This window comes from Arachis hypogaea, chromosome 13 (genome assembly GCF_003086295.3).
Source record: "Arachis hypogaea cultivar Tifrunner chromosome 13, arahy.Tifrunner.gnm2.J5K5, whole genome shotgun sequence".
NCBI classification, from domain to species: Eukaryota; Viridiplantae; Streptophyta; class Magnoliopsida; order Fabales; family Fabaceae; genus Arachis; species Arachis hypogaea.
The window spans coordinates 73,360,455-73,385,338 of NC_092048.1; the positions used below are offsets into that span (position 1 = coordinate 73,360,455).

General features: G+C 39.7%; 2 protein-coding genes across 2 annotated transcripts; both read left to right on the forward strand.

Moving 5' to 3' along the window:
* Positions 1-14,093: 14,093 nt before the first annotated feature.
* LOC112735043 (uncharacterized) lies at positions 14,094-15,583 on the forward strand. Its single transcript, XM_025784617.1, has 2 exons — positions 14,094-14,661; positions 14,754-15,583. Exons 1-2 carry the CDS (start codon positions 14,094-14,096, stop codon positions 15,581-15,583), a joined length of 1,398 nt encoding a protein of 465 aa, XP_025640402.1.
* A 5,386-nt stretch (positions 15,584-20,969) lies between these two features.
* Positions 20,970-22,790, forward strand: LOC112732293 (pentatricopeptide repeat-containing protein At1g08070, chloroplastic-like). Its single transcript, XM_025780962.2, has one exon. It carries the CDS (start codon positions 20,970-20,972, stop codon positions 22,788-22,790), a length of 1,821 nt encoding a protein of 606 aa, XP_025636747.2.
* The last annotated feature ends 2,094 nt before the right edge of the window (positions 22,791-24,884 follow it).

Sequence of the window (24,884 nt, forward strand, 5' to 3'; positions counted from 1 at the left end):
AGAAAAATATTCTTTTATCTCCTTGCATGTTGCTTGGTTGTTCTCCCTAGGTTAACTTCTTGAGCTTTGTGCTTCACCAACCCACCAACTCACGTTTTCCCATTAATCCTCTGAATAGAAACTTTGGTTGTGACCTTCTCTTGTTGACCGAAAACCATAGGAAAGCAGAAAACAAATATCCTCAATGGTAAACCCAGATCTTGGCCATTGAGAAGCTACTTGGTCCCCCAGGACATACTTCTGACCGTAGATGCACACAGACATCATCTTTCCCATGTATCCCAATATGGAGTGGCAGAGGGTTAAAGATGAAGAGAAAAAAATGAGATGCATATAGAAGGAAATAAAATCACCTTTAACTTCTGACCTCTTCTTGATACAGATTGATGTGGGTAATTAGACTTCAACCATTTGCTTAACTTTCTCTTTCTTGCTTCTTTGGTGAATAGCTTAGAGAAGAAGCTCTTTCTCAATTTTTTGATTTCTGACCAAAGCACAAAAGTGAACGTTGCTTTTGGTGTGAGAGCAAATTGGATGGATCAACTTAGAATGATGGATACGGGCTTGGATCAAATCTTGATTTTCAACCCGTTTGGCTCCTTGCTTTGATTTTCTTTTGGGCTTCTATTTCTGTAGCCCAATGATAAACCACTATTTTATGGTTTATCTTGTGCTCAATTGAGTGGATTTTATCAATCTTTCATACACTTATTCATATGATTTGCATGAGTTTAGGTTTTCCTTCCTAATTTTGTGCTATGATTGAAAACATGCTTATTTGGTTTTAATTTTGATATGTTTAATCTTCTCTTATTACAATTCAATGCCTTGATATGTGCGTTAAGTGTTTTCAGAGATTACAGGGCAGGAATGGCTTGGAGGATGGAAAGGAAGCATGCAAAAGTGGAAGGAATACAAGAAGTTGAAGGAACTGCAAAGCTGTCAGCCTGACCCTTTCACACTAAAACGACCATAACTTGAGCTATAGAGGTCCAAATGATGCGGTTCCAGTTGTGTTGGAAAGCTAACGTCCGGGGCTTCGACTTGATATATAATTTCTCATAGTTACCCTGACGATAAGTGACGCGAATGCGTGATCCACGCGGACGCGTCGCAGTGGCGAAGAACCAGCGTGTTTGAATTCGAAACCTGGGATGTTTCTGACCCAGTTCTCGGCCCAGAAAACACAGATTAGAGGCTATAAAGTGGGAGAATACATCCATTCATGACACAACTCGAACGCCTTCAATTATTCACTTTTCATAATTTAGATATAGTTTTAGAGAGAGAGGTTCTCTCCTCTCTCTTAGGTTTTAGGATTAGGATTCCTCTTAAAGGAATTAGGATTCCTTATTATTTCAACTTTATTATTTTAACTTCCTCTCAGGTTTAATATTCCTTTTACTCTATATTTCTCTTTTACTTTCAGATACTTCAATGCTTTTCTCTAATTACTTATGTTGCCAAATGGGCTTATGAACTCTTTGTGTTTAGATTGATTTTCTCTTATTAATGCAATTGAGGTATTTCAGATTTATGATTCTTATTTAGCCTTTTTATATTCTTAGCTTTAATTGATTAACTGGAGGCTCTTGAGTTATCAAACTTATCGTGATTGATTGTTATGTCTGCTAATTGAATTGAATTCCACTAACTCTAGTCTTTCCTTAGGAGTTGGCTAGGACTTGGGGAATCTAACTAATTAGTCCATTTGACTTTCCCTTGCTTTCGTAAAAGTTAACTAAGTGGGATTAACTTCAATTCTCATAAGAATAACTAGGATAGGACTTCCGAATTTTCATACCTTGCCGAGAGTTTATTTTATAGTTATTTATTTATTTTACTTGTCATTTAAATTACTTGTTCCTTACTTTCAAAACCCCAATTTACAAAACTCATAACCAATAATAAGAACATACCTCCCTGCAATTCCTTGAGAAGATGACCCGATGTTTGAATACTTCGGTTATCAATTTTTAAGGGGTTTGTTACTTGTGACAACCAAAATGTTTGTAAGAAAGGATGATTGCTTGGTTTAGAAACTATACTTGCCACGGGAACTTATTCTGAATTCTAAACCGTCAATCATTCGTTCTTTCAAAATGGCGCCGTTGCAGGGGAATTGCAAACGTGTGCCTTATTATTGGTTATTGTAAATATTTGCTTTTTGCTTATTTATTTGTTTTTATTTTTGCTTTTTCATAAATTAAGAGGTTATTGGTTTTTTTTGTTATTAAAAATTTTTCAAAAATTTGTTCTTCGTGTTCATCTTGACCTTCAAATTGTTCTTAGTTGTTTTCTTCGTTTTGATCTAAAAATTTTAAGTTTGGTGTCATTTTATTGTTTTTCTCTTTCCTCATTAAATTCAAAAATATCTTTTCTCTTTATTTTAATTGGATTTTCGAATTTTCCTTTTAAAAATTTCAGATTTTTATTTTAAAATTTTTATCTTATCTTATCTTAGTTTTAAATTTCAAAATTTAAATCTTTTTTAAAAATTATATCTTTTTCAAAATCTTATCTTATCTTATTTCAAAATCAAATTTCAATTTTCAATATTTAAATTCCAAAATTCAAATTTCAAAATTCAAATTTAAAATTTTAAAAATCAAACCTTTTCAAAATTTAAATCTTTTTCAAAACTTTATCTTATATTGTTGACTTTTACAAAATTCAAATTTCAAAATTTAAAATTCAAATTTCAAATTTCAAATTTCAAATTTCAAATTTCAAAAATTTAAAATCCAAAATTCAAAATTTAATTTTCAAATTCAAAAATTTAAATTTCAATAACCTTTTAATTTAAATTTGTTTTTATTTTCATTTTTAATTTTTATTCGCTATTATGAGTTCTTACCCCCATCGCTTTAAGTTTGGTTCCAATGTTGTTGTAAGGAATGGAAACTATAATAGGCATCAAGGTTGGAAGAATCAAAGATGGGAGGAGCCACAAGGATTTTATCAACCCTCTTGGCAACAACCCCCTCCAATGCACTATAACCAACAATCATTCTGTGATGCATACCAAAATGATGACTATGGTGGATCCCCTTGTAGTTACCGACAAGCCCCGCCATATGCTTATGAACCACCTCTTCAACACAACTCTGGACCACCATATTCACAAGCCCCCTACAACCAAACACCCCCATATGACCCTAATCCTTATCCACCACACCAACCACATTATCCACCACACCCAGAACCACCACCTCAATATTCACCATCTCCATATCCTTATCAAGAAGAACCACCTTCCTATTATGAACCCTTTCTCCAAAATAATGAACCCTCAAAGTACTGGAACTCACTACTGCCTTAACCGAGGTAGTAAATAAATTAGCTTCTCAACATCTGAGCACTCAAAGTACTCCCATGGCTGCATGTGGAGAATCAAAAGAAGAGCGTAGCATGAAGGAGACACTAGAAACTTCGGTGGACAATGAGGAACATGGCTTTATATTGGAACAAGTGGAGGAAGCCATAATAGTTGCAGAGGAAGAAGTGGTTGAAGATTTAGGAGATGCAGAACCTCCATGGGAAAGTCAAGTTATAGAGCCTCCTTCAAAGACGTTTGAAATTGATGTTGAGGAGGGTGTACAACCTCCAAGGCATATCATGGCTAAAGACTTTGAAGAGGTTGATCAAGAGATGGAGATTAAAGAAGAAGAAGAAGCTTGCAAAGAGGTGGAAGTTGTCAAAGAAGAACTCAAGGGAGTGGAGCTTGATATCACTTTGCCAAAGTTGCTGGAAACCTCTCTACCTAAGTCACCATCATCCTTCACAACATTCAAGTGGGTAAAATTCATATCTCTTAGCTTTCTCATTCCACTTGAATATGGTTTACTTGAGACAGATGGTCAGCTTAGAGCTCTTTGTGGCTTTAAGAGCAAGAGGGAGATGGTTAGTAGTTGGCAACACAATCCTAGGTTCCTTGTGGTTGGAAGCTCGAAATCTAAATGCAAAGGTTGGTGTAAAGCTCAACTGAATGGGTCTAGGAAGTTGTCTGGCTGCTTTAGTGAGAATTCAGATTGCTTGCCACCTGGATGGAATCATGATGATCAACAAGAAGACGGGTGCAAAAGCAAGGTTTGGGACCCCGGAATTCATTCTGGCAATCAACACTCTTGGGGCCTTGTCACTTGCTTTAACTTACTTGAAGGCTTTCTGTGCCTAGTTTGGGATCCCGGAGGATACTGGAATTCCAAACATTGGTGGAGATTTTTGGATGAATTCAAGCACAAGCCACCATAACAAGGAGCTCCCCAAATGTCCAACTTAAGGACTTTAACTAAAAGTGCTAGGTGGGAGACAATCCACCATGGTATGATCGTCCCTTTTTCAGTTTTAACTCTAGTCTATTTTTGTTTGTCTTTGAATTTTGATTGGACCTGGAATCATACATAACATTCATATTAGCATTGCATTTTGCATTCTGCATATAAAAAAAATTGCACGCGATGCGACAGCGTCGCCGACGCGTCCGCATCACCAGTGCGTTGGGAAGAAAACAAGATTGAACAGAGAGTCACGCGAAAGCGTCGCTGGAGGCGTGCCTTTGGCACAAATTGATCCACGCGACCGCGTCGCTGACGCGTCCGCGTCATGTGGGAAAAATGCCTCCCACGCGTCCGCGTCACCCACGCGAACGCGTGGCCCTGTGAAATCGACGAAACGGGTGTATGGCAGAGAGTTGTGATGGAGTGGGGCTGGAACTATGCTAGAAGCACAAGCCCTGCCACGCGAACGCGTCATTTTTAAAAGAAAGGCCATCCACGCGATCGCGTCAACTACACGACCGCACCATCCAAAAATTTGGCAAAAAGAGTTACGAACAGAGAGTTGCGCGAACGCAAGGCTGCACTCGCGCCAATCGCACAAATCAGGCCACGCGATCGCATGACCCACGCGTCCGCGTCACCTGATAATTATTGCACACCACGCGACCGCGTCACTCACGCGTCCACGTCGCCTGCGTCGCACAACTTATCCTGATCAGTGCCAATTATCTTATCTTTTCTTTTCTAATCCTAATTTTTTTTCTATCTTTTCTTCTTTCTTCTTTCTTTCTTACTTCATCTTTTTAACTTCTCATCCCTCTTCACTTCCATTCTATTTCTTCTAATTTATTTGCATACTTTCATTCATTGCATTATTTTCATTGGTGTTAGAAATTTATTTGGGTCATTATTTTCTATATTTTGCTTGTGGATTATTAAAGGAATTGTTTGACAATTATATATTACTTTTTAAAGGGTTGCTTGCATGTTCAATTTAATACATTCAATAACTTATTTACCATGCATGCTATGTGTTTGTGAAAATGCCCGTATGGCATTATGCACTGTTTTTCGATATCTTTTATTCTATTACTCTAAATGCTTGCTTTTCACAAAACCCTTTTTATATTATATTATTTAAACATAATTGTTATTACAAACAAATTATTAGTTTGAAAGGCTTGGTAATCTAACTTGGACATTGAATGCTTGATCTATGCTACTCGTGCCTTTACTAGCATGCCAATAAATATCTTGCATTTAATTGTCATCATATGCACTTGCTTTATTTCCATTGATGATTTTTCACATGTAGTCATGACCATGTGTTAACGTCATTCTTCTTTATTGTGCATTAATTACCACCTTTCCTGCTCTCTTCCTTGCTCTAACCCTTAGCTTTAAAAGTTACTTTCTTTTTCCCTTTTCAGGATGGCCACCAAGAAGGGTAAAGAGAAAGCTACTCCCAAACCACCGGCAAGGAAAGGAACAAAAAGAGCCCCAGCTGAGGAATCACAACCCCATCCACTTGCACATCTTAGCATGCACCGAGGACGGTGCAATCTTTAAGTGTGGGGAGGTCGATACCGACTTCCAGGGGTTAGTTACCTTCTTTTCAACACCAATACTCTATTTTCTTTGTTTGTTAATTGCTGCATCTGCATGTTTGTTTGATTTTATGCATTTAGTTACTACTTGGTTGAAGTAATATTTTCTTTTTCAAGAAATTTTTATAGTATTTCACTAATTTAAATTGAAAATTTTGTGTTAAACTTGTTTGGAAGTTGTATTTGGAACATGATTTTTGAGCCAAAGAACTCACAACCTGTGAGATTTTGAGCTTATTTATATGGTTACATTATTTAACCATAAAAATTTTATTCTTGTGTATTTTCTTCTCTATAATTGCAATCTTTACTTTGTTCTACTCTATATGTCCATTATTTAGTGTATTTACATGCTTGCATATGATTGAGGTCATTACTTGTTTTCACTCACTTATCCCAAATAAGCCTACCCTTTTATGTCACCCTTGTTAGCCACTTTGAGCTTTTTAATCCCCTTCTGTTTTATAACCACATTACTAGCCTTAAGCAGAAAAAAACAAATTAAAAATCCCAAGTTGAATCTTTGGTTAGCTTAAGATAGATATTGTGTATAATTTAAGTATGGAAAATTTTATGGGAACATGGGATGATAGAAAAAAAAAGGGGGGAAATTAAATTGAATAAGTTATTTGAAAATTTGGGAAGCATGCTCATGTGAAATCAAAATAATTAAATTACCATGTGCATTAAAAAAAAGAAAAAAAAATTTAAGTAATTAAATAAGGGGATACAAATATATATATATATATATATATATATTACCCCAAATGCAAAATAAAAAGGATCAATGTACATAGGACAAAATTCAAAAATAAGTTTGATACATGAGCATGTAATACAAAAGTGGGAAAAATTTGGGCAGCTAGGTAAAGAATTTTAAATTATATAAAGTATGTATATGTTAGGTGAGATCTTAGACTAATCAAGGATTCACTTTGTTAGCTCACTTAGCCTTATTATATATATATATCCTTACCTTTACCTCAGCCCCATTACAACCCTGAAAAGACCTCATGATGTTTGCATTGGTATACTAAATATTTGTTGATTGGTTAGATGAAGAACAAGGTTGAGAAAGCATGACTAGGGAAGAGTAGAGTGAATTACCCTATACACTTGAGAGATTAGAGTGCATAAACACTACCAGTAAGGCTTCAATGCTTGATTCTATGTTCCCTGCTTTCATGAGCTGTCTTCTTACAAGTTTACTTGTCTTTTGTTGTATGATTTAAATTAGTGGAATCTAACTTATGTTTGTCTTGGAGAAATTATTTACTTTTAACCAAGTAGGTAGAAACATTTTTCATGTAGTTGCATTCACAGAGATAGGCTGCATTGCATACTCTCTATCATTCCTCTTCACTCCTTTATAGCTTCTCTTGAGCTTAGCATGAGGACATGCTAATGTTTAAGTGTGGGGAGGTTGATAAACCACTATTTTATGGTTTATCTTGTGCTCAATTGAGTGGATTTTATCAATCTTTCATACACTTATTCATATGATTTGCATGAGTTTACGTTTTTCTTCCTGATTTTGTGCTATGATTGAAAACATGCTTCTTTGGTCTTAATTTTGATATGTTTAATCTCATCTTATTACCATTCGATGCCTTGATATGTGTGTTAAGTGTTTTTAGAGATTACAGGGCAGGAATGGCTTGGAGGATGGAAAGGAAGCATGCAAAAGTGGAAGGAATACAAGAAGTTGAAGGAACTGCAAAGCTGTCAGCCTGACCCTCTCACACTAAAATGACCATAACTTGAGCTACAGAGGTCCAAATGATGCGGTTCCAGTTGCATTGGAAAAATAATGTCCGGGGCTTCGATTTGATATTTAATTTGTCATAGTTACCCTGACGATAAGTGACACGAACGCGTGATCCACGCAGACGCATTGTAGTGGCGAAGAACCAGCGTGTTTGAATTCGAAACCAGCGAATTCTGGGCTGTTTCTGACCCAGTTTTCGGCCCAGAAAACACAGATTAGAGGCTATAAAGTGGGAGAATACATCCATTCATGACACAACTCGAAGGCCTTCAATTATTCACTTTTCATAATTTAGATGTAGTTTTTAGAGAGAGAGGTTCTCTCCTCTCTCTTAGGTTTTAGGATTAGGATTCCTCTTAAAGGAATTAGGATTCCTTATTATTTCAACTTTATTATTTCAACTTCCTCTCAGGTTCAATATTCCTTTTACTCTATATTTCTCTTTTACTTTCAGATACTTCAATGCTTTTCTTTAATTACTTATGTTGCTAAATGGGCTTATGAACTCTGTGTTTAGATTGATTTTCTCTTATTAATGCAACTGAGGTATTTCAGATTTATGATTCTTATTTAGCCTTTTTATATTCTTGGCTTTAATTGATTAACTGGAGGCTCTTGAGTTATCAAACTTATCGTGATTGATTGTTATGTCTACTAATTGAATTGAATTCCACTAACTCTAGTCTTTCCTTAGGAGTTGGCTAGGACTTGGGGAATCTAACTAATTAGTCCACTTGACTTTCCCTTGCTTTCGTAAAGGTTAACTAAGTGGGATTAACTTCAATTCTCATAAGAATAACTAGGATAGGACTTCCGAATTTTCATACCTTGCCGAGAGTTTATTTTATAGTTATTTATTTATTTTACTTGTCATTTAAATTACTTGTTCCTTACTTTCAAAACCCCAATTTACAAAACTCATAACCAATAATAAGAACATACCTCCCTGCAATTCCTTGAGAAGACGACCCGATGTTTGAATACTTCGGTTATCAATTTTTAAGGGGTTTGTTACTTGTGACAACCAAAACGTTTGTAAGAAAGGATGCTTGCTTGGTTTAGAAACTATACTTGCAACGAAAATTTATTCTGAATTCTAAACCGTCAATTATTCGTTCTTTCACCCACTAAGATAGATTTGGCTTGCTTTGTATTGGGCTGCTGAATTGATTTGTGGCCTACAATGCTTAATTTCAAGTAGTTAACATTATTAGATAATTTACCAAAAATAATGTTTGTCATCATTAATTAATTTAGTTAATTTCTTAACTCAACAAGGTTGACTCGGAGAAACAAGTTGTCGGTTTTCTATTTTAGGCTACTTTGGGGTGTATATTTATGTATATGTATACTCTGATTGATCTTTGCTTCACAGGCCGAGCCTAGAGCTTGTTAATTGCATTTTTGGAACTCTGATCTTATATATTTATATTATCTTTTTCGTTCAATCTTATCCACCTGTCTACTTTTATCTGATCGTGAGTGTTACGTTGTTCTGCTTATATTTCATTCAATAACTTTTCCTCAAAGGCTCCTAGATAAAACCTTTTCCATCTATATTATATATAATTTTACTTTTAGAGGTCGTAGCGCCTCGCCACCTCTGTTTTACATCCTAGGTGTAAAGCTTTATGTGGTAGGGTGTTACATTATTGTTGCTAATTGCTATTTAAGTGTGCCACATCCCTTTAAATGTAAAACTGAATCAATTGAATAGTTATCTTGCAAAATGCAAATTCAATTAGCATAGTACTAATTGTGCAAAGGATCAAGCATAGAATTTGTTACTATTATATTCTAATTCCAATTTCCCTGAGTTCCTCACAACTGCAAATTTGAAATCCTATGCCAGTTGCACAATTAACACAAGTATTAACAAAAATTAGCAGTAGCATCTTTAAATTTGAAAGCTAAAACACTCAAAATTACTGAAAAATAAAATTGAGAGAGAGAGAGAGAGAGAGGAGAAGAGAACTGCCGAACCTTTTCGCGAACATGCAGCAGTAGAATTGGAGGAGATTGATAAACCCCAATTTTGTGGTTTATCTTGTGCTTATTTTGGGAGATTTTATCACCTTTTCCCACATTTATTCAATGAAATAGCATGATTTTATAATTCTCCCTTAAATTGTGCTTTAGTGTAAAAACATGCTTTTTAGGCCCTTAAATTAGTGATTTTAATTCATTTTAATTCCATTCGATGCCTTGATATGTTTGTTGCGTGATTTCAGGTTCATAAGGCAAGTATTGGATGAAAGAAATGAAGAGAAAATCATACAAAGTGGAGAATGCATGAGGAAACAAGGATTTGAAGTATGTCAATCCACGCGCACGCACAGCAGACGCGCACACGTGGAAGTGAAGTTGCATGGCGACGCGTACGCGTACATGACGCATACGCGTGGATAGGAATTTTTCCAAGCGACGCGCATGCGTGACCCACGCGTACGCATCGATGCTCGCACGTAACTCACTTAAAGGCAAAACGTTGGGGGCAATTTTTGAGCTGCCCAGGCCCAAATCCAACTTGTTTCTGAGGGTATTTGATGCAGAATTGAAGATTGAGCAAAGGGGGAGCAATTGTTTGTAGCTTAGCATCATGTAGTTTAGTTTCTAGAGAGAGAAGCTCCCTCTTCTCTCTAGAATTAGGATTTTCAGGGTTATCTTCATCTTAGATCTAAGGTTCAATTGTTGTTTTCATCTTGTTTGCTTTACAATTTCTTACTTCTACATTTTTATTCTCTTAGTTTGTGATGTTAATTTTACTTTTATGCCTCTTTTATGTTTATGAATGCTCATGTTGGATTTGGTTTATAATTACTGCAATTTGATGTTTGATATTTCTTTTATTGATGATTTGAGTTGTGGATTTACTTTCCTTGCAATTGGTAGTTAGTAGATTTTATTATTCTTGCACATTTACCATGTTTTCCATTTATACCCACCAAGTGTTTGACAAAATGCTTGGTTGGGCTTTAGAGTAGATTTTTTAGCATTCTTGGCTTGGAAAGAGTAATTAGGTAATTTTGAGTCATGAATACCCAACTCATGTTGGTGATCTAGAGTTGTTAGCTAGTATTGTTTCTATTAACTCTAATCTCTTGCTAATTCACTTAGGGAGTTGATTAGGACATTTGGATTAAGATTAGCTAGTCTTATTAGACTTTCTCTGAGTGTGAAGATAATATGATACCTTCTTCCATCGTTCAGGGATGACGTAATGAGATAAATTCTTGTTTATTATTGTGACATGATTAACTAGTCTTGTTTGACATTCTCCCTATGTGAAGATGACATGATACCTTCTTCCATTTGTTGGAGTTGACTAAATAAGATGAATTAATCATTGTATGACTAGGATAGAAAGCTTATATTCTCAATTCTTGCCATGAATGTCTCTCTTTATTACTTGCTTCCTTTAATTGCTTGCTCGATTTACTCTTCTTGTCATTTAAATTCTTGCCCATTTAATTTCTTGCCCTTTTACCAATCAAACCCCCTTGTCCCTTCGTAGCCAATAATTGACCACTTCATTGCAATTCCTTGTGAGACGACCCGGAGTTTAAATACTTCGATTAATTCTTATTGGAGTTTGTACTTGTGACAAAACTAAATTTAATTTGATTTGAGGATTGACTATTGGTTTGGACTATACTAACAACGGAATTATTTTGTGGAATTCCGAACCGGTATAAATCCTTGTATCAGAGATGCAGAGAAGGAGGAGCTTGGAGAACAAGAATTCAAGCTTGGAATTTCGCAGCGAGCATCCGGTCAAGAAGCTCCTCAACCTCCGCGTCAAACTTCCTTGTCGCCATTAACGATGCTTTTGAAGATGATAGTGCTGCCAGTTCCGCCATATTCTCGTTTCATCCTTGGCGACAGGAACGTAAATAACGACATAGATCTTAGGCGAACGAAAAAACGAAGATAGCAACGCAGATCTGAGACAGGGGATAAAAACAGGAATAACGATGCAGTTTGAATGATGGACGGTTGTCGGTGATGGCAAGGTCTGCAGCGGTGTTCGGCGATGGAGGGAAGTGCTTGAGGTTGTGCCATTGTGGAGTTTTTCTCTTTTCGTTACTTGATTTAGGGTGGAATAGGTTTTCTCTCTGTCTGGTAATTGCTGGAAGAAAATAATAAAAATAAAATAAAATAAAATAAAATATTTAGTGACAATAATAGCAATTGCTATTATACATAAAGAGAAATTAAAACTAAAAATAAATTTAATGAAAATTATATATATTAAAGTAAAACTTTTAGCATTATAATAAAATTTTAATGGAAATTAAATAATTGCTAGTATTAATTTAAAAAAATTAAAAATAAAAGTAAAAATAAATAATAATTTAGTGACAATAATAATAATTGCCATTATAATATATAATAATAGTGTCAAATATATAATTTCCACTAAAATTTGTTTTAAAAACTTTTTTTATGTATCTTTTTGCTGCAATAATAATAATTGTCATTATAATATATAGTATTAATAGCAAATATATAATGGTTATAAAAACATAACTTAAATAAAAGAAATAGTGTCCTTTATGTTATTGTTGCTAAAACTCATTTTTCTTACAGTGGGGTGTGCATTTTGTAATTAATTTGTCAAATTGTATAATTGCATTTATCTGTTATTTGATTTATTTTTTTTTCTCTATCTATACTCTCTATTTGTGTATTCTTGTATTATTTTGTTTGTATTTGAAAACTGAGAGATCCCTCATGCTGGCGGTGGTGACGCTGAGGGTTGTTCCTAGTGTAGTGATGGTGGTTGAAGCAGATGGAGTTAAGTATTACCTTGTTTCTTTAGCCTATGTATTTGATGGATAAGAATGAATGAGGAAAGTTATTGGGCAGAAAGCCTTTAGGCATGTTGGGTGGTCCTTTCTCTTTTCTTAAACTATTCACTTTATGGTTTTTATAATTTAATAAGATTTCTTACGACTTTTTTGAAGTAAGATTTTTCATAAAGTTTTTCTAAAATATTAGTTTAAAAAAAATACTGCTTATATAATGGAATTCTTTCAATTTGCAAGTATTTCTTTACTTTGATGGTATTTCCCTTTCCGACTAAGAATCTGCGAGGACGATGTTCTCACTCTCTAAAAAATTTTTCTTTTCAGTGACAAATTCAAAAAGTTTTGACGCGAAGTCATGACCAAACTACAAAACTACATGTATTTGTATTTGTATTTTTGTTTTAATTGAAATTTTTTCTCTCGTCATTTATCATTTTAATTTACAAAGGGATAAGAGTTATATTTTAAGAAATTTAAAATATTAATATATTCTACCTCTTCAGATTCACTCACTTCACTCCCTCCCATTTTTTTTCAAATGCATTATCTATCTTAGTTGTAGTTAATATGTATAAGGGTATATATTTTTCAGTTTTTTAAAGTTTAATACTGTTCGGTAGGTCGATTACCGGACGGTTCGGATTGCGATCCGGGATGTTGGTAGGGATTCGTCAGGTCGTGGACTGTCGATCGAAGGATGCGAGGTCCCGATGTCCCGTGCTCCTCGTGGAGAGGGGGGTGTCACCTGCAAAGACACTCCGACGCTCTTGTCAGTAATGTGCAGGCGGAAAAGGTAGTGTGATGTGTGACGTACCTCGGGGGAAGAGCCAGTCTTCCCCTTATATACATGTCAGTGGTGGGCCCCCCATGGGGACAGGCCCATATCCTAAAGGATGCTGTCCCATAGCTGTGTGCGAGCCGTACAGCACGCGTGTCCGGGTCGGTTACAGGATGCGTGGCCGGACCGGGTGGAGCTCGGGTCGGGTCGACCCGCGGGGATCTTGGGCCAGGCCGTAACAGTGCCCCCGACGCGCCAGTGATGGTCGTGACAGTACCGAACATTGGCGCCGTCTGTGGGATTCGTCCATGGACTTCGTGCTAGTCCAAACTGGGACAGGCTGCGAGGCCGCGCCCCCGTGCCTGGGGGAGGCGCCGTTGCGACGGAAACTCGACAACAACAGAGGTCGCCTCCAAGGGACACTACGCAAACTCACGAAAGACGCCCCTTTGGAGGGACTGGCGACAACCACGCCAAGATAATGCAAGAGCTACGCCACAGGATGCAAGACTTGGAGCACAGGCTAGCAGACAGAGAACGCGACCAACGCACTCTGGAGCAAAGCCCCACTAGTTCCTGCTCGAGAAGCCGCTCGAGGCGCACACCCAGCCCCCAGTATGAGTCGGAAAGCACAGGGAGACGGGGACGCGCCAGAAGAAGAAGTCGAGATCCCATCATCTACGCCAGACGCGAGAGGCGACGCGCATCGAACAGGGGCGACGAGGACGTGCGTCGGGAGAACGTCGAGTCGAGAAGAACTACCCAGGGACCCGTGATAATAGGAGGACCCCTTTCCACCGTTCCGTACTCGAGGTCCGGCTGCCAAAACACTTTGACAAGCCAACGGACATGAAGTATGATGGAACACAAGATCCCTTGGAACACTTAACGGCCTTCGAGGCCAGGATGAATTTGGAAGGAGTAGGTGACGAGGTAAGATGTCGCGCCTTCCCGGTCACCTTGGCTGGCCCAGCAATACGGTGGTTCAATAACCTCCCGCAGGGCTCGGTGACCCAATTCTCCGACATCAGCCATGCCTTCCTAGCTCAGTTCACGACCAGGATCGTCAAAGCTAAACACCCGATCAATTTGCTGGGGGTGACCCAGAGAGCCGGGGAGCCGACCAGGAAGTATCTGAATCGCTTCAACGATGAGTGCCTCGAGATCGACGGCTTGACGGACTCGGTGGCAAGTTTGTGTCTGACGAACGGCCTCTCGAATGAGGACTTTAGGAAACATCTTACCACAAAGCCCGTCTGGACAATGCAAGAGATCCAGTGCGTGGCCAAAGAGTACATCAACGATGAGGAAGTTAGCCGGGTCGTGGCTGCCAATAAACGGCAACCCGTGTACAACCAAACCCGGCACTACGAGAGCAGAGAGAGGCCAAAGGAACACGCCAGGGACAGCGGTCTAGGTAAAGCACCCAAACCTGTCCCCAGAGTCGGGAAGTTCACCAACTATACCCCCTCACGGCGTCGATCACCAAAGTTTACCAACAGATTGCAGAGAAGGGGATACTATCGAGGCCCCGACCTCTGAAGGACAGGACGGGGGGAAACAAGAACCTATACTGCGACTATCACAAGGGTTACGAGCACAAGACCCAAGACTGCTTCGACCTAAAGGACGCCCTGGAACAAGCAATCAGGGATGGGAAACTTGCCGACTTCTCACACCTTATAAGGGAGCCGAGGAGACGTAATCAGGACCATGATAGCGAAGACAGGTCCCGGTCAACAAGGCGACGCCAAGAACCAGAGGGTGACGACCACGGCCTCACGGTGGTAAACGTAGTAACGGCCAGGAATACCGCCCCAAGGTCAAAATCGGCACAGAAAAAGGACGCCAAGGTCCTAACGGTCTCCTCCTCATCTGCTAGAAGTTCCCGGGGTCTCCCATCCATCTCCTTCGGCCCAGAAGACCAATGGTTCGATGAGGTGCCGGAGAGCCCACCCATGGTCATTACGGCCAGGATCGGAACAGGCCTCGTCAAACGAATCCTGGTAGATACGGGGGCAGACTCAAACATCATATTTAGAAACGTTTTTGATGCCCTGGGATTGAGAGACGCCGACCTGTCGACCCACCAGCACGGTGTGATAGGATTGGGTGACCACTTCATCAAGCCGGATGGAACCATCTCGCTCCCGACCTCCGTGGGGCAGGGGCAGAGACGAAGAACAGTCATGGCAGATTTTGTAATCTTACGGGATTCCACAGCTTATAACATTATCTTGGGGAGGAAAACTATCAACGACCTGGGGGCTGCCATTAGTACGAAGCTGCTCGTGATGAAGTTTATTGCTGATGACGGATCCGTAAGATCTATCAGATGAGACTTGGAAACGGCGGTTGCCTGCGACCACGCCAGCCTCTCTCTCAGGAAAAAGTCCAAAGAAGCTTCAGGAGTTTTCCTCGCCGACCTGGACACCAGGATAGAAGATAAGCCCAGACCTGAGCCAGAAGGGGATTTGGAAAAATTCAGGGTCGGTGATGGGGACGAGAAATTCACGTTCATAAACAGAAACCTTCCCCATGAATTAAAGGAGCCTCTGATGGAGATGATCAGAGCCAATGCCGACCACTTCGCCTGGACGCCAGCCGACATGCCAGGGATAGACCCCCAGCTCATGTCACAACCATCTGGCCGTCAAACAAGAAGCCAAGCCAGTGGCCCAGAGGAAGAGAAAGATGTCACAGGAGCGGGCAGAGGAGGTGGCCAGGCAGGCGGCCAGCCTCCTTAAAGCAGGGTTCATCCGGGAATTGGACTACTCAACCTGGCTGTCGAACGTAGCTTTGGTGAAGAAACACAATGGGAGGTGGAGAATGTGTGTAGACTACTCTGACCTCAATAAGGCATGTCCTAAGGACTGCTACCCCCTACCCAACATTGACGCACTCGTCGACGCAGCGGCGGGATACCGGTACCTGAGCTTCATGGATGCCTATTCTGGGTATAACCAGATACCGATGCACCGACCCGACGAGGAAAAAACGGCGTTCATAACGCCAGGAGGGACCTATTGCTACAAAGTAATGCCATTTGGTCTGAAAAATGCTGGCGCCACATACCAGAGATTGATGAACAAAATATTCAGTGAGCTTATAGGCAAGACAGTGGAAGTCTACGTGGACGACATCCTCGCAAAAACCACACGGCCAGACGATCTCCTGAGCGACCTGGGAGGCGTATTTGCGTCCCTCCGGCAACACGGCATGAAGCTTAACCCGCTCAAATGCGCCTTTGCCATGGAGGCAGGAAAGTTCCTGGGATTCATGATCACCCAAAGAGGAGTGGAAGCCAACCCCTAGAAATGCCAAGCGATCCTCCAGATGAAGAGCCCGGGTTGTATCAAAGATGTCCAACGATTGGCGGGGAGACTAACGGCATTATCCCGTTTCCTAGGTGCATCGGCAGCAAAAGCCCTGCCCTTCTTCAACCTGATGAAAAAGGGAATAGCATTCGAATGGACCCCGGCGTGCGAGGAGGCATTCAACCACTTCAAGGAGATTCTAGCAGCACCTCCGGTGCTCGGAAAACCCAAGGCCGGAGAATCATTATACCTCTACCTGGCAGTAACAGAGGAAGCGCTTGCAGCGGTGCTCGTAAGAGAAGAAGGGAAAGCTCAGTAGCCGGTCTACTTCGTGAGTAGGGCTCTACAAGGAGCCGAGCTGAGGTACAACAAACTGGAAAAGCTGGCTTTGACACTCCTAACTTCCTCCCGAAGGTTAAGACAATACTTCCAGGGTCACCGTATAGTCGTGAGAACGGACCAGGCAATCCGCCAAGTACTACAAAAACCTGATTTGGCTGGTAGGATGATGACCTGGGCCATCGAACTCTCCCAATACGACTTGCAATATGAGCCCCGGCACGCAATCAAAGCCCAGGCAATGGCTGACTTCTTGGTGGAGGTAACGGGTGATCCCTCCGAGGAAAAAGGCACACGGTAGAGGCTCCACGTGGACGGGGCCTCCAACCAAACGTCCGGGGGAGCAGAGGTCATCTTAGAGAGCCCGGCAGGAGTCATCTACGAGCAATCGACCAAGTTCGAGTTCCCTGTGTCGAACAATCAAGCGGAATATGAAGCTCTCTTAAGCGAACTAATACTAGCACGTGAAGTCGGGGCAACGAAGGTCGAGGTATGCAGCGACTCACAGGTCGTCACCTCCCAAGTAAACGGAAGCTACCAAGCCCGGGACCCCCTCCTGCAAAAATACCTGGAAAAGGTTAAAGAAATGACAAGTCAGTTCCAAGAGGTCACGTTCCAACACGTCCCAAGAGAAAGGAACACACGGGCGGACCTCTTGTCCAAACTAGCGAGCACGAAGCCGGGAGCAGGTAACCGGTCTCTCATCCAGGGCATGGTGAAGGAGCCAACGGTCGCTCTCCATCTGACGGAGTCAAGCCCCTCGTGGTTGGACCCCATCATAAACTTCCTGGAACTCGGCAAGTTACCTGACGATGAGAAAGCAGCCAAAACTTTGAGAAGAGAGGCGGCCAGATATGCGATCATACAAGGACAACTGTTCAAAAAGGGACTCAGCCAGCCCCTATTGAAATGTTTACACCCCGACCAGACGGACTATGTACTTAGAGAAGTCCACGAGGGGTGTTGCGGGCACCACATCGGGGGCAAAGCCCTAGCGAGGAAGCTCATCCGAGCCGGGTACTATTGGCCGACAATGATGAAAGACTCAAAGGAATTTGTCAAAAAGTGCATAAAGTGTCAACAAAACGCCAACTTTCACAAGGCACCGGCCTCCGAACTGAGTTCACTGACGACCACTCGACCTTTCGGTCAATGGGGAGTTGACCTCCTGGGACCTTTCCCAGTCGGCCCGGGACAAGTCAAATACCTCATTGTCGCTATTGATTACTACACCAAATGGGTAGAGGCTGAACCACTGGCCACAATATCGTCCTCCAACTGCCGGAAGTTCATGTGGAGGCAGGTGATAACCCGTTTCGGTATCCCAGAGGTCGTCATCTCGGATAATGGGACACAGTTCACGGACAAGAAGTTCACGGAATTCCTCTCTGGCCTGGGGATAAAACAGAGGTTCTCCTCAGTAGAGCATCCCCAAACGAATGGGCAAGTAGAAGCCGCAAACAAAGTCATCCTACTTGGCTTAAAGAAGCGCCTAGACAACAAGAAAGGAGCATGGGCCGACGAGCTCGCTTCTGTCCTATGGTCCTACCGAACAACCGAGCAAAGCGCCACGGGGGAAACCCCTTTCCGCCTAACATACGGGGGTCGACGCGGTGATACCCGTCGAAATCGGTGAGCCAAGCCCCCAGCTACTGCTCGCAGGTATGGACGAAGCGGTGGAAAAGGACCTGGTGGAGGAGACAAGGGAGATGGCTCACTTATCAGAAACGGCGTTAAAACAAAGAATAGCCCTGCGTTACAACACTAAAGTCCTCAGAAGAGATTTCGAGGAAAGAGACCTCGTCCTACGACGCAACGACGTCGGCATGCCGACCCCGGGAGAAGGGAAGCTGGCAGCAAATTGGGAAAGTCCCTACAGGATTAAAGAGGTGCTCGGAAAAGGTGCCTACAAGCTCGAAAGGCTCGACGGCAAGAAAATACCTAGAACATGGAATGCGGGTAACCTAAGAAGGTTCTACTCATGACCAGACGACTCACCGACCTGAGAACCTAAACAGATAGTAAATACTTGCTCTGTTCGCATGATAATTTACCTTTTTGTTTTATCAAATACTCGCCGTATTGATTAATTTGCCTAGCTAACGATTAACTCATACTTATCAAAAATTTTCGTACTTGTCTACTACTTCCCTACGTGTGTCGCGCACGAGCGCACCTTAAAACGGCAGACCGGGACTGATCACCCCGGGGCCATCTTCCTTACGGCCGAAGCCAATGACGGCGACAACACGACCATGGCGGTCCAAGCCATAACAAACATAAAACGGGAAAACGGGCATGAGCCCACCCCCGAGAAAAATAACGGCAACAAATATAGTAAACGGCAACCCGGCCAAACGACCGAATAAGCATAAGTTATAAAGTGTCAAAACAAAAAACGAGCAATAAGTTGTTCAGTAAATGCATGACAAAATATCCCAAGTTACAAGATCTCACTTCCTCGGCATGTCAACAATCTTTCCGTCCTGGATAGTCTTGAAAACGCCAATTGCCGACGTGTCGAAATCAGGAGCTGCGATCTTTAGCTGAGCCTTTAGGGCATCTTCGGTCATGGAGATCGCGTTCTTTCCCTGCTCCTTGGTCACTTTGAGCTTCTTCTTAAGCTCTGTGGCTTCAGCTTTAGCGGTTTTTGCCTCTGAGACGGCTTGTTCCCGCTCTTTCCCCACAGACGGCGCCAATGTTCGGTAGGTCGATTACCGGACGGTTCGAATTGCGATTCGGGATGTTGGTAGGGATTCGTCAGGTCGTGAACTGTCGATCGAAGGATGCGAGGTCCCGATGTCCCGTGCTCCTCGTGGAGAGGGGGGTGTCACCTGCAAAGACACTCCGACGCTCTTGTCAGTAATGTGCAAGCGGAAAAGGTAGTGTGATGTGTGACGTACCTCGGGGGAAAAGCCAGTCTTCCCCTTATATACATGTCAGTGGTGGGCCCCCCATGGGGACAGGCCCATATCCTAAAGGATAATGTCCCATAGCTGTGTGCGAGCCGTACAGGACGCGTGTCCGGGTCGGTTACAGGATACGTGGCCGGACCGGGTGGAACTCGGGTCGGATCGACCCGCAGGGATCTTGGGCCAGGCCGTAACAAATACTTTGTCATCAGCATGGCAATTGGCATAGGTTATATATTATTAGAAAAATTTTAAATATATCAGGAATATTAATGTTTTAATAGTTTTAATCATTAATATCAATCATAAAATAAATATATAGTTAAAATTAATAACTAAAATTATTAAAATATTAGTATTCGTGAAATAATAAAAAAAATTTATATGTAATATCTCAAATTAATTTTTAAAAGAATTTAATTTTCAATGAATTTTAATAACTAAATTAATCCTCAAATTTAATGTTAAACTTATTAATTCTCACATCAAATTTTTGCGTAAAAAATTAGATAAATCAATTTATATAATTTTTTAATAATAAATATCATAATTTATAAAATATAAAAAAATTTAAAATCTTTATATTAGTTTTTTATATAAACAAATAATATGACGTGAAAATTAATTTATTTAATAAAATAAAAGTTTTAATATTAATTTAGTAATTAAAATTTGTCAAGTACGGAGTTTCGCACTAAAAAAATTTTAGGCAGAGGTTTGGAATAGTATATTGCTCACTTCCTATAGTATATCTGCTTCTTCGGTAGAGTGAAGTTACCAGCTTAACATGTTATTAGATTCCAACTGAAATGCTTCGCACTCAACATTTGATTCATAGTCTCTGTAACATTCTACTCTTTGAAAGGAGTGTCAGGTTTCTTAGCACTACCATTTCCACTTCTTCTTCTATACTAAATTTCTGCACAAAACCACAGCACCTTCAACAAATCCATGCGAGGTTCTTCCTCCATGGGCTCCACCAAAACTCACCTCTTTCCTCCAAACTCATTGACTGCTATGCCAACTTTGGCCTCATAAATTTCTCTCTGAAAATCTTCCATTTCGCCAAAAATCCGGATTCTGTTCTTTATGGCGCAGTCTTGAGGAACTTGTCCCAGTTTAGTGGACATGAAAAAACTCTCCTTATTTACAAGGAAATGGTTGAGAAATCAATATGCCCAGATGAAGAGAGTTTCTTGTTTGTGTTGAGATCTTGTTTTTCTCTGTCACATGAACAAGGGAGGATGGTTCATGGGCAAATAGTGAAACTGGGTTTGGATTCATTTGACTTGGTGTGCAACACTTTGATTGAGTTGTATGATGATATGGGTGACCATGAACCAGTTGAAAGAAACTATCTAGTTGAATTGAACTATTGGAACAAGTTAATTTCTGAGGCTTCTGAAAGTGGGAAATTGGATGAAAGCTTTAAACTTTTTAGCAAGATGATAAAAGAGAATATTCAGCCTAATTCTTTTACTGTGATTAATTTGTTAAGGTTAGCCGTTAATTTGAACTCATTGAAGATTGGACAAGCCCTCCATTCTCTAGTTGTGAGAAATTTGTGTGAAGAATTGTCTGTGAATACTGCAATGTTGTTAATGTATGTCAAGTTAGGTAGTTTAGAAGATGCAGAGTTGTTGTTCGATAAAATGCCGGAGAAGGATCTTGTAGTCTGGAATGTAATGATTTCAGCATATGCAGGAAATGGGTACCCTAAGGAATCCTTGGAACTCTTATATTGTATGGTTAGATTGAAGGTTAGACCTGACTTGTTTACAGCAATCCCAGCAATTTCTTCGATCACACAATTGAAGAATTTCGAGTGTGGAAGGCAAATACATGCTCATGTGATAAGAAATGGTTCAGATTATCAGGTTTCGGTTCAGAATTCTCTTATTGACATGTATTCTGCATGCGACAACTTGAGTTCATCCCGGAAGATTTTTGACAATATGATGGACAGGACAGTTGTATCATGGAGTGCACTGATCAAAGGATATGTAATGCATGACCAGTGTCTTGAGGCTTTATCGCTCTTCTTAAAGATGAAGTTGAGTGGTACAAGAGTTGATTTCATTATAGTCATTAACATCTTGCCAGCTTTTGCAAAAATGGGGGTATTGCATTATGTAAGATACTTACATGGATACTCATTGAAAGCCAGCATTGATTCACTCAAATCCGTTAAGACTTCGTTTCTTAGTAGCTATGCGAAATGCGGCTGCATAGTGATGGCCAGAAAGCTATTTGATGAAGAGAAAAGCAGCCATAAGGATCTAATTGCGTGGAACTCTATGATCAATGCGTATTCTAAACATGGAGAGTGGTTTCGATGTTTTCAGTTGTACAACCAAATGAAACTGTCTAATATTATTCCAGACAAAGTAACATTTCTTGGCCTGCTCACAGCTTGTGTCAATTCAGGCCTTGTTGATAAAGGCAAGGAGATTTTCAGAGAGATGGTGGAAATATACGGTTACCAACCTAGCCAGGAACACCATGCCTGCATGGTTGACCTACTAGGACGTGCCGGACAAATTGACAAAGCCAGTGAAATTATAGATGCTATTCCCTTTAAGCCTGATGCCAGGGTTTATGGCCCGCTTTTGAGTGCCTGTAAGTTACACTCAGAGACCCATTTTGCCGAAGTTGCTGCTCAGAAGCTTATAAATATTGAACCTAAAAATGCAGGCAACTATGTGTTGCTCTCAAATATATATGCTGCAGCAGGAAAGTGGGAAAAAGTTGCCGAAATGAGGAGTTTTCTTAGAGATAGAGGGCTAAAGAAGACACCTGGTTGTAGCTGGCTAGAATTACACGGTCAGGTACATGAGTTTCGTGTCGCAGATCAATCACATTCAAGATCGGAAGATATATATTCAGTATTAAGAATACTGGAGTTAGAAACAGGAAATATGGAGGATGATGATCTTGAACTCTTTGAATTGCATACAAATCAGCTCATGCACTATTAACACATGAAATCTGATGTGTCGGATTCATCTCACACTGTTTTTAAGTAAATAAGAGTTGAAAATTATAAATTGAAAACTTTTACATATCATCACAAGCATCTACTATCCAACAAAAGCATCCACCAAAAAAGAAATATACCATCCAACATAATGTTCATGATTTTGTCTTGCTTTTTCCTCATCGGAGCAGTCCCCGACCCGGCTACCCAGGTCTGGGCCTTCCTCGCGGCCCAAACCGGTTCGATAATCCCTAACCAACATTCAAAATCAAATATCCCTCTTATCTTAAACTAATAAGATAAGATAACAAGCTCCAGATATAAAAGGAGGGGTCAAGGACTCCCTCAGGTACAACACTCATTTCTAACTCCTCACCCTATACCTCTCAGATCCATTTTGACTTGAGCGTCGGAGTGTATTTGCAAGTACTACCCCCTATCACTCCGCAAGTCCTATCACTGCCTTGACCAGTGAATCTCCGATCCACCTTACAACCCGTATCAGCAACTTTGTATACACCTTGGTAAACACATATTTTAGTAGAATTTTTATTTCTATTTTCTGGTTGTATTTATAGCATCACAAACAATGAATGAATATAATTTCCCTGTGCTTTTTGTATCGATAACCACAGAAGCTAGTATAAATTGCTCCTCTGGGATTTGTATTGGTGCCTCTTCTTGAGGCTCTTTTACAAAGTATTGAATTGTTAATGGCTGCTTCTAATAAAGGAAGCAGTTTAGGATTTATTGCAATAGAGAATGCATTTTACATCAGCTGAAGCAAATGATGGCTAACAAACAGCAGTAAATGACGGAACGGACTGAAAAAAAGAGAAGATTTGTTTGCTTTGAGGAAGGAGATTTGGTGTTTGTGTAGTTACAGCCATGAATTAACTCGCAAAGATTTGACTGCGTTGAAATGCATGTTTTTCTGTTTTGTATGCTAAGCAGACACTGCCATTGAGGACTCTGGTCTATGAAGAGAACCACCTGTGCACAAAGCAGGGGACTCTGCTTGCACCACTTCAAGAAGTACAAGTGTATTTTTGTAATTACTTTCCTAACTTTAGTCTAATCATATCTTCATTATCTTTTTAATTCTGATTTTTTAGTACAAAATCAAGTCATCCTGTCCAATTAGTCAATGACAACAAATTGTAAGGTAGAAGCCAACATAGGGACCAACAAGGGAGAGGTGTCATAACTCTTGCAACTTATAACTCATCTCTTCCATTGCTGAAACAATCTTGTACTAGAGAGTCAAAAATAGTTAGTTAAAGTGAAACACGGTATAAAAAGAGTCAAAAAAAATTTTTTGAATTCAGAGTTCTAATATGTTTCTTAATCATCACTTGATATAACTCATATTTAATAGGTTAAAAAATTCTCTCTCTCTCTCTTATATTGTTAACTTCTTCTATAATAAATTTTTTACATTATCTAATACATGAAATGTCACATCCTTACATTTATCTTAAAAGTTAAAAGTTAAAAGTAAATTATATTAGTATTTTTTAATAAAATTAAAATAAAAAGATAAAAAGCTACTGAAAAGAATAATATTAAGTTTGAGTTATACTACGTGTACACTAAAATCAGCCACCAAAGTTTGCCATCAGTATAAAATATATGCTAGAATATAAATACACATTGAAAATAAATTAAACTACACATGTATTTATTATACACAAATACATTGGTGGTTGATTTTGATGTACAAATATTATTTTTGATTAAATTTTATGTTCTTTTGTACCAGAATATTACAATTTATCAGATTATTATATTATCTTTGTACTACAGAACAAAAAATAAAATTCTATATCTTCTTGTTGTTACTTATTTTACTTTATTTTTATTACAATTTATTATATTATTATATTATTTTTGTACGATATAACAAAAAGTGAAATTCTATATCTTCTTGTTGTTACTTATTTTACTTTATTTTGGCTATCTAAATTAGCCTGTATAATATTGTGAAGGTTGAAATTGTTAAAAAATATATAACAAAAAATTTAGATATTTATTGTGTTATCAAGTTATTTAAAAAAACTAATTCATAGATGTTATTATCCTACCATATCTTTAA

Bases quoted from the DNA above. Each gene is read 5' to 3' on its own strand.
- LOC112732293 (XM_025780962.2), top strand. From the start codon at position 20,970: ATGGTTGAGAAATCAATATGCCCAGATGAAGAGAGTTTCTTGTTTGTG.
- LOC112735043 (XM_025784617.1), top strand. From the start codon at position 14,094: ATGAAGTATGATGGAACACAAGATCCCTTGGAACACTTAACGGCCTTC. The intron at 14,662-14,753 runs GTAAAGCACCCA...AACAGATTGCAG, and splicing joins CGCCAGGGACAGCGGTCTAG to AGAAGGGGATACTATCGAGG.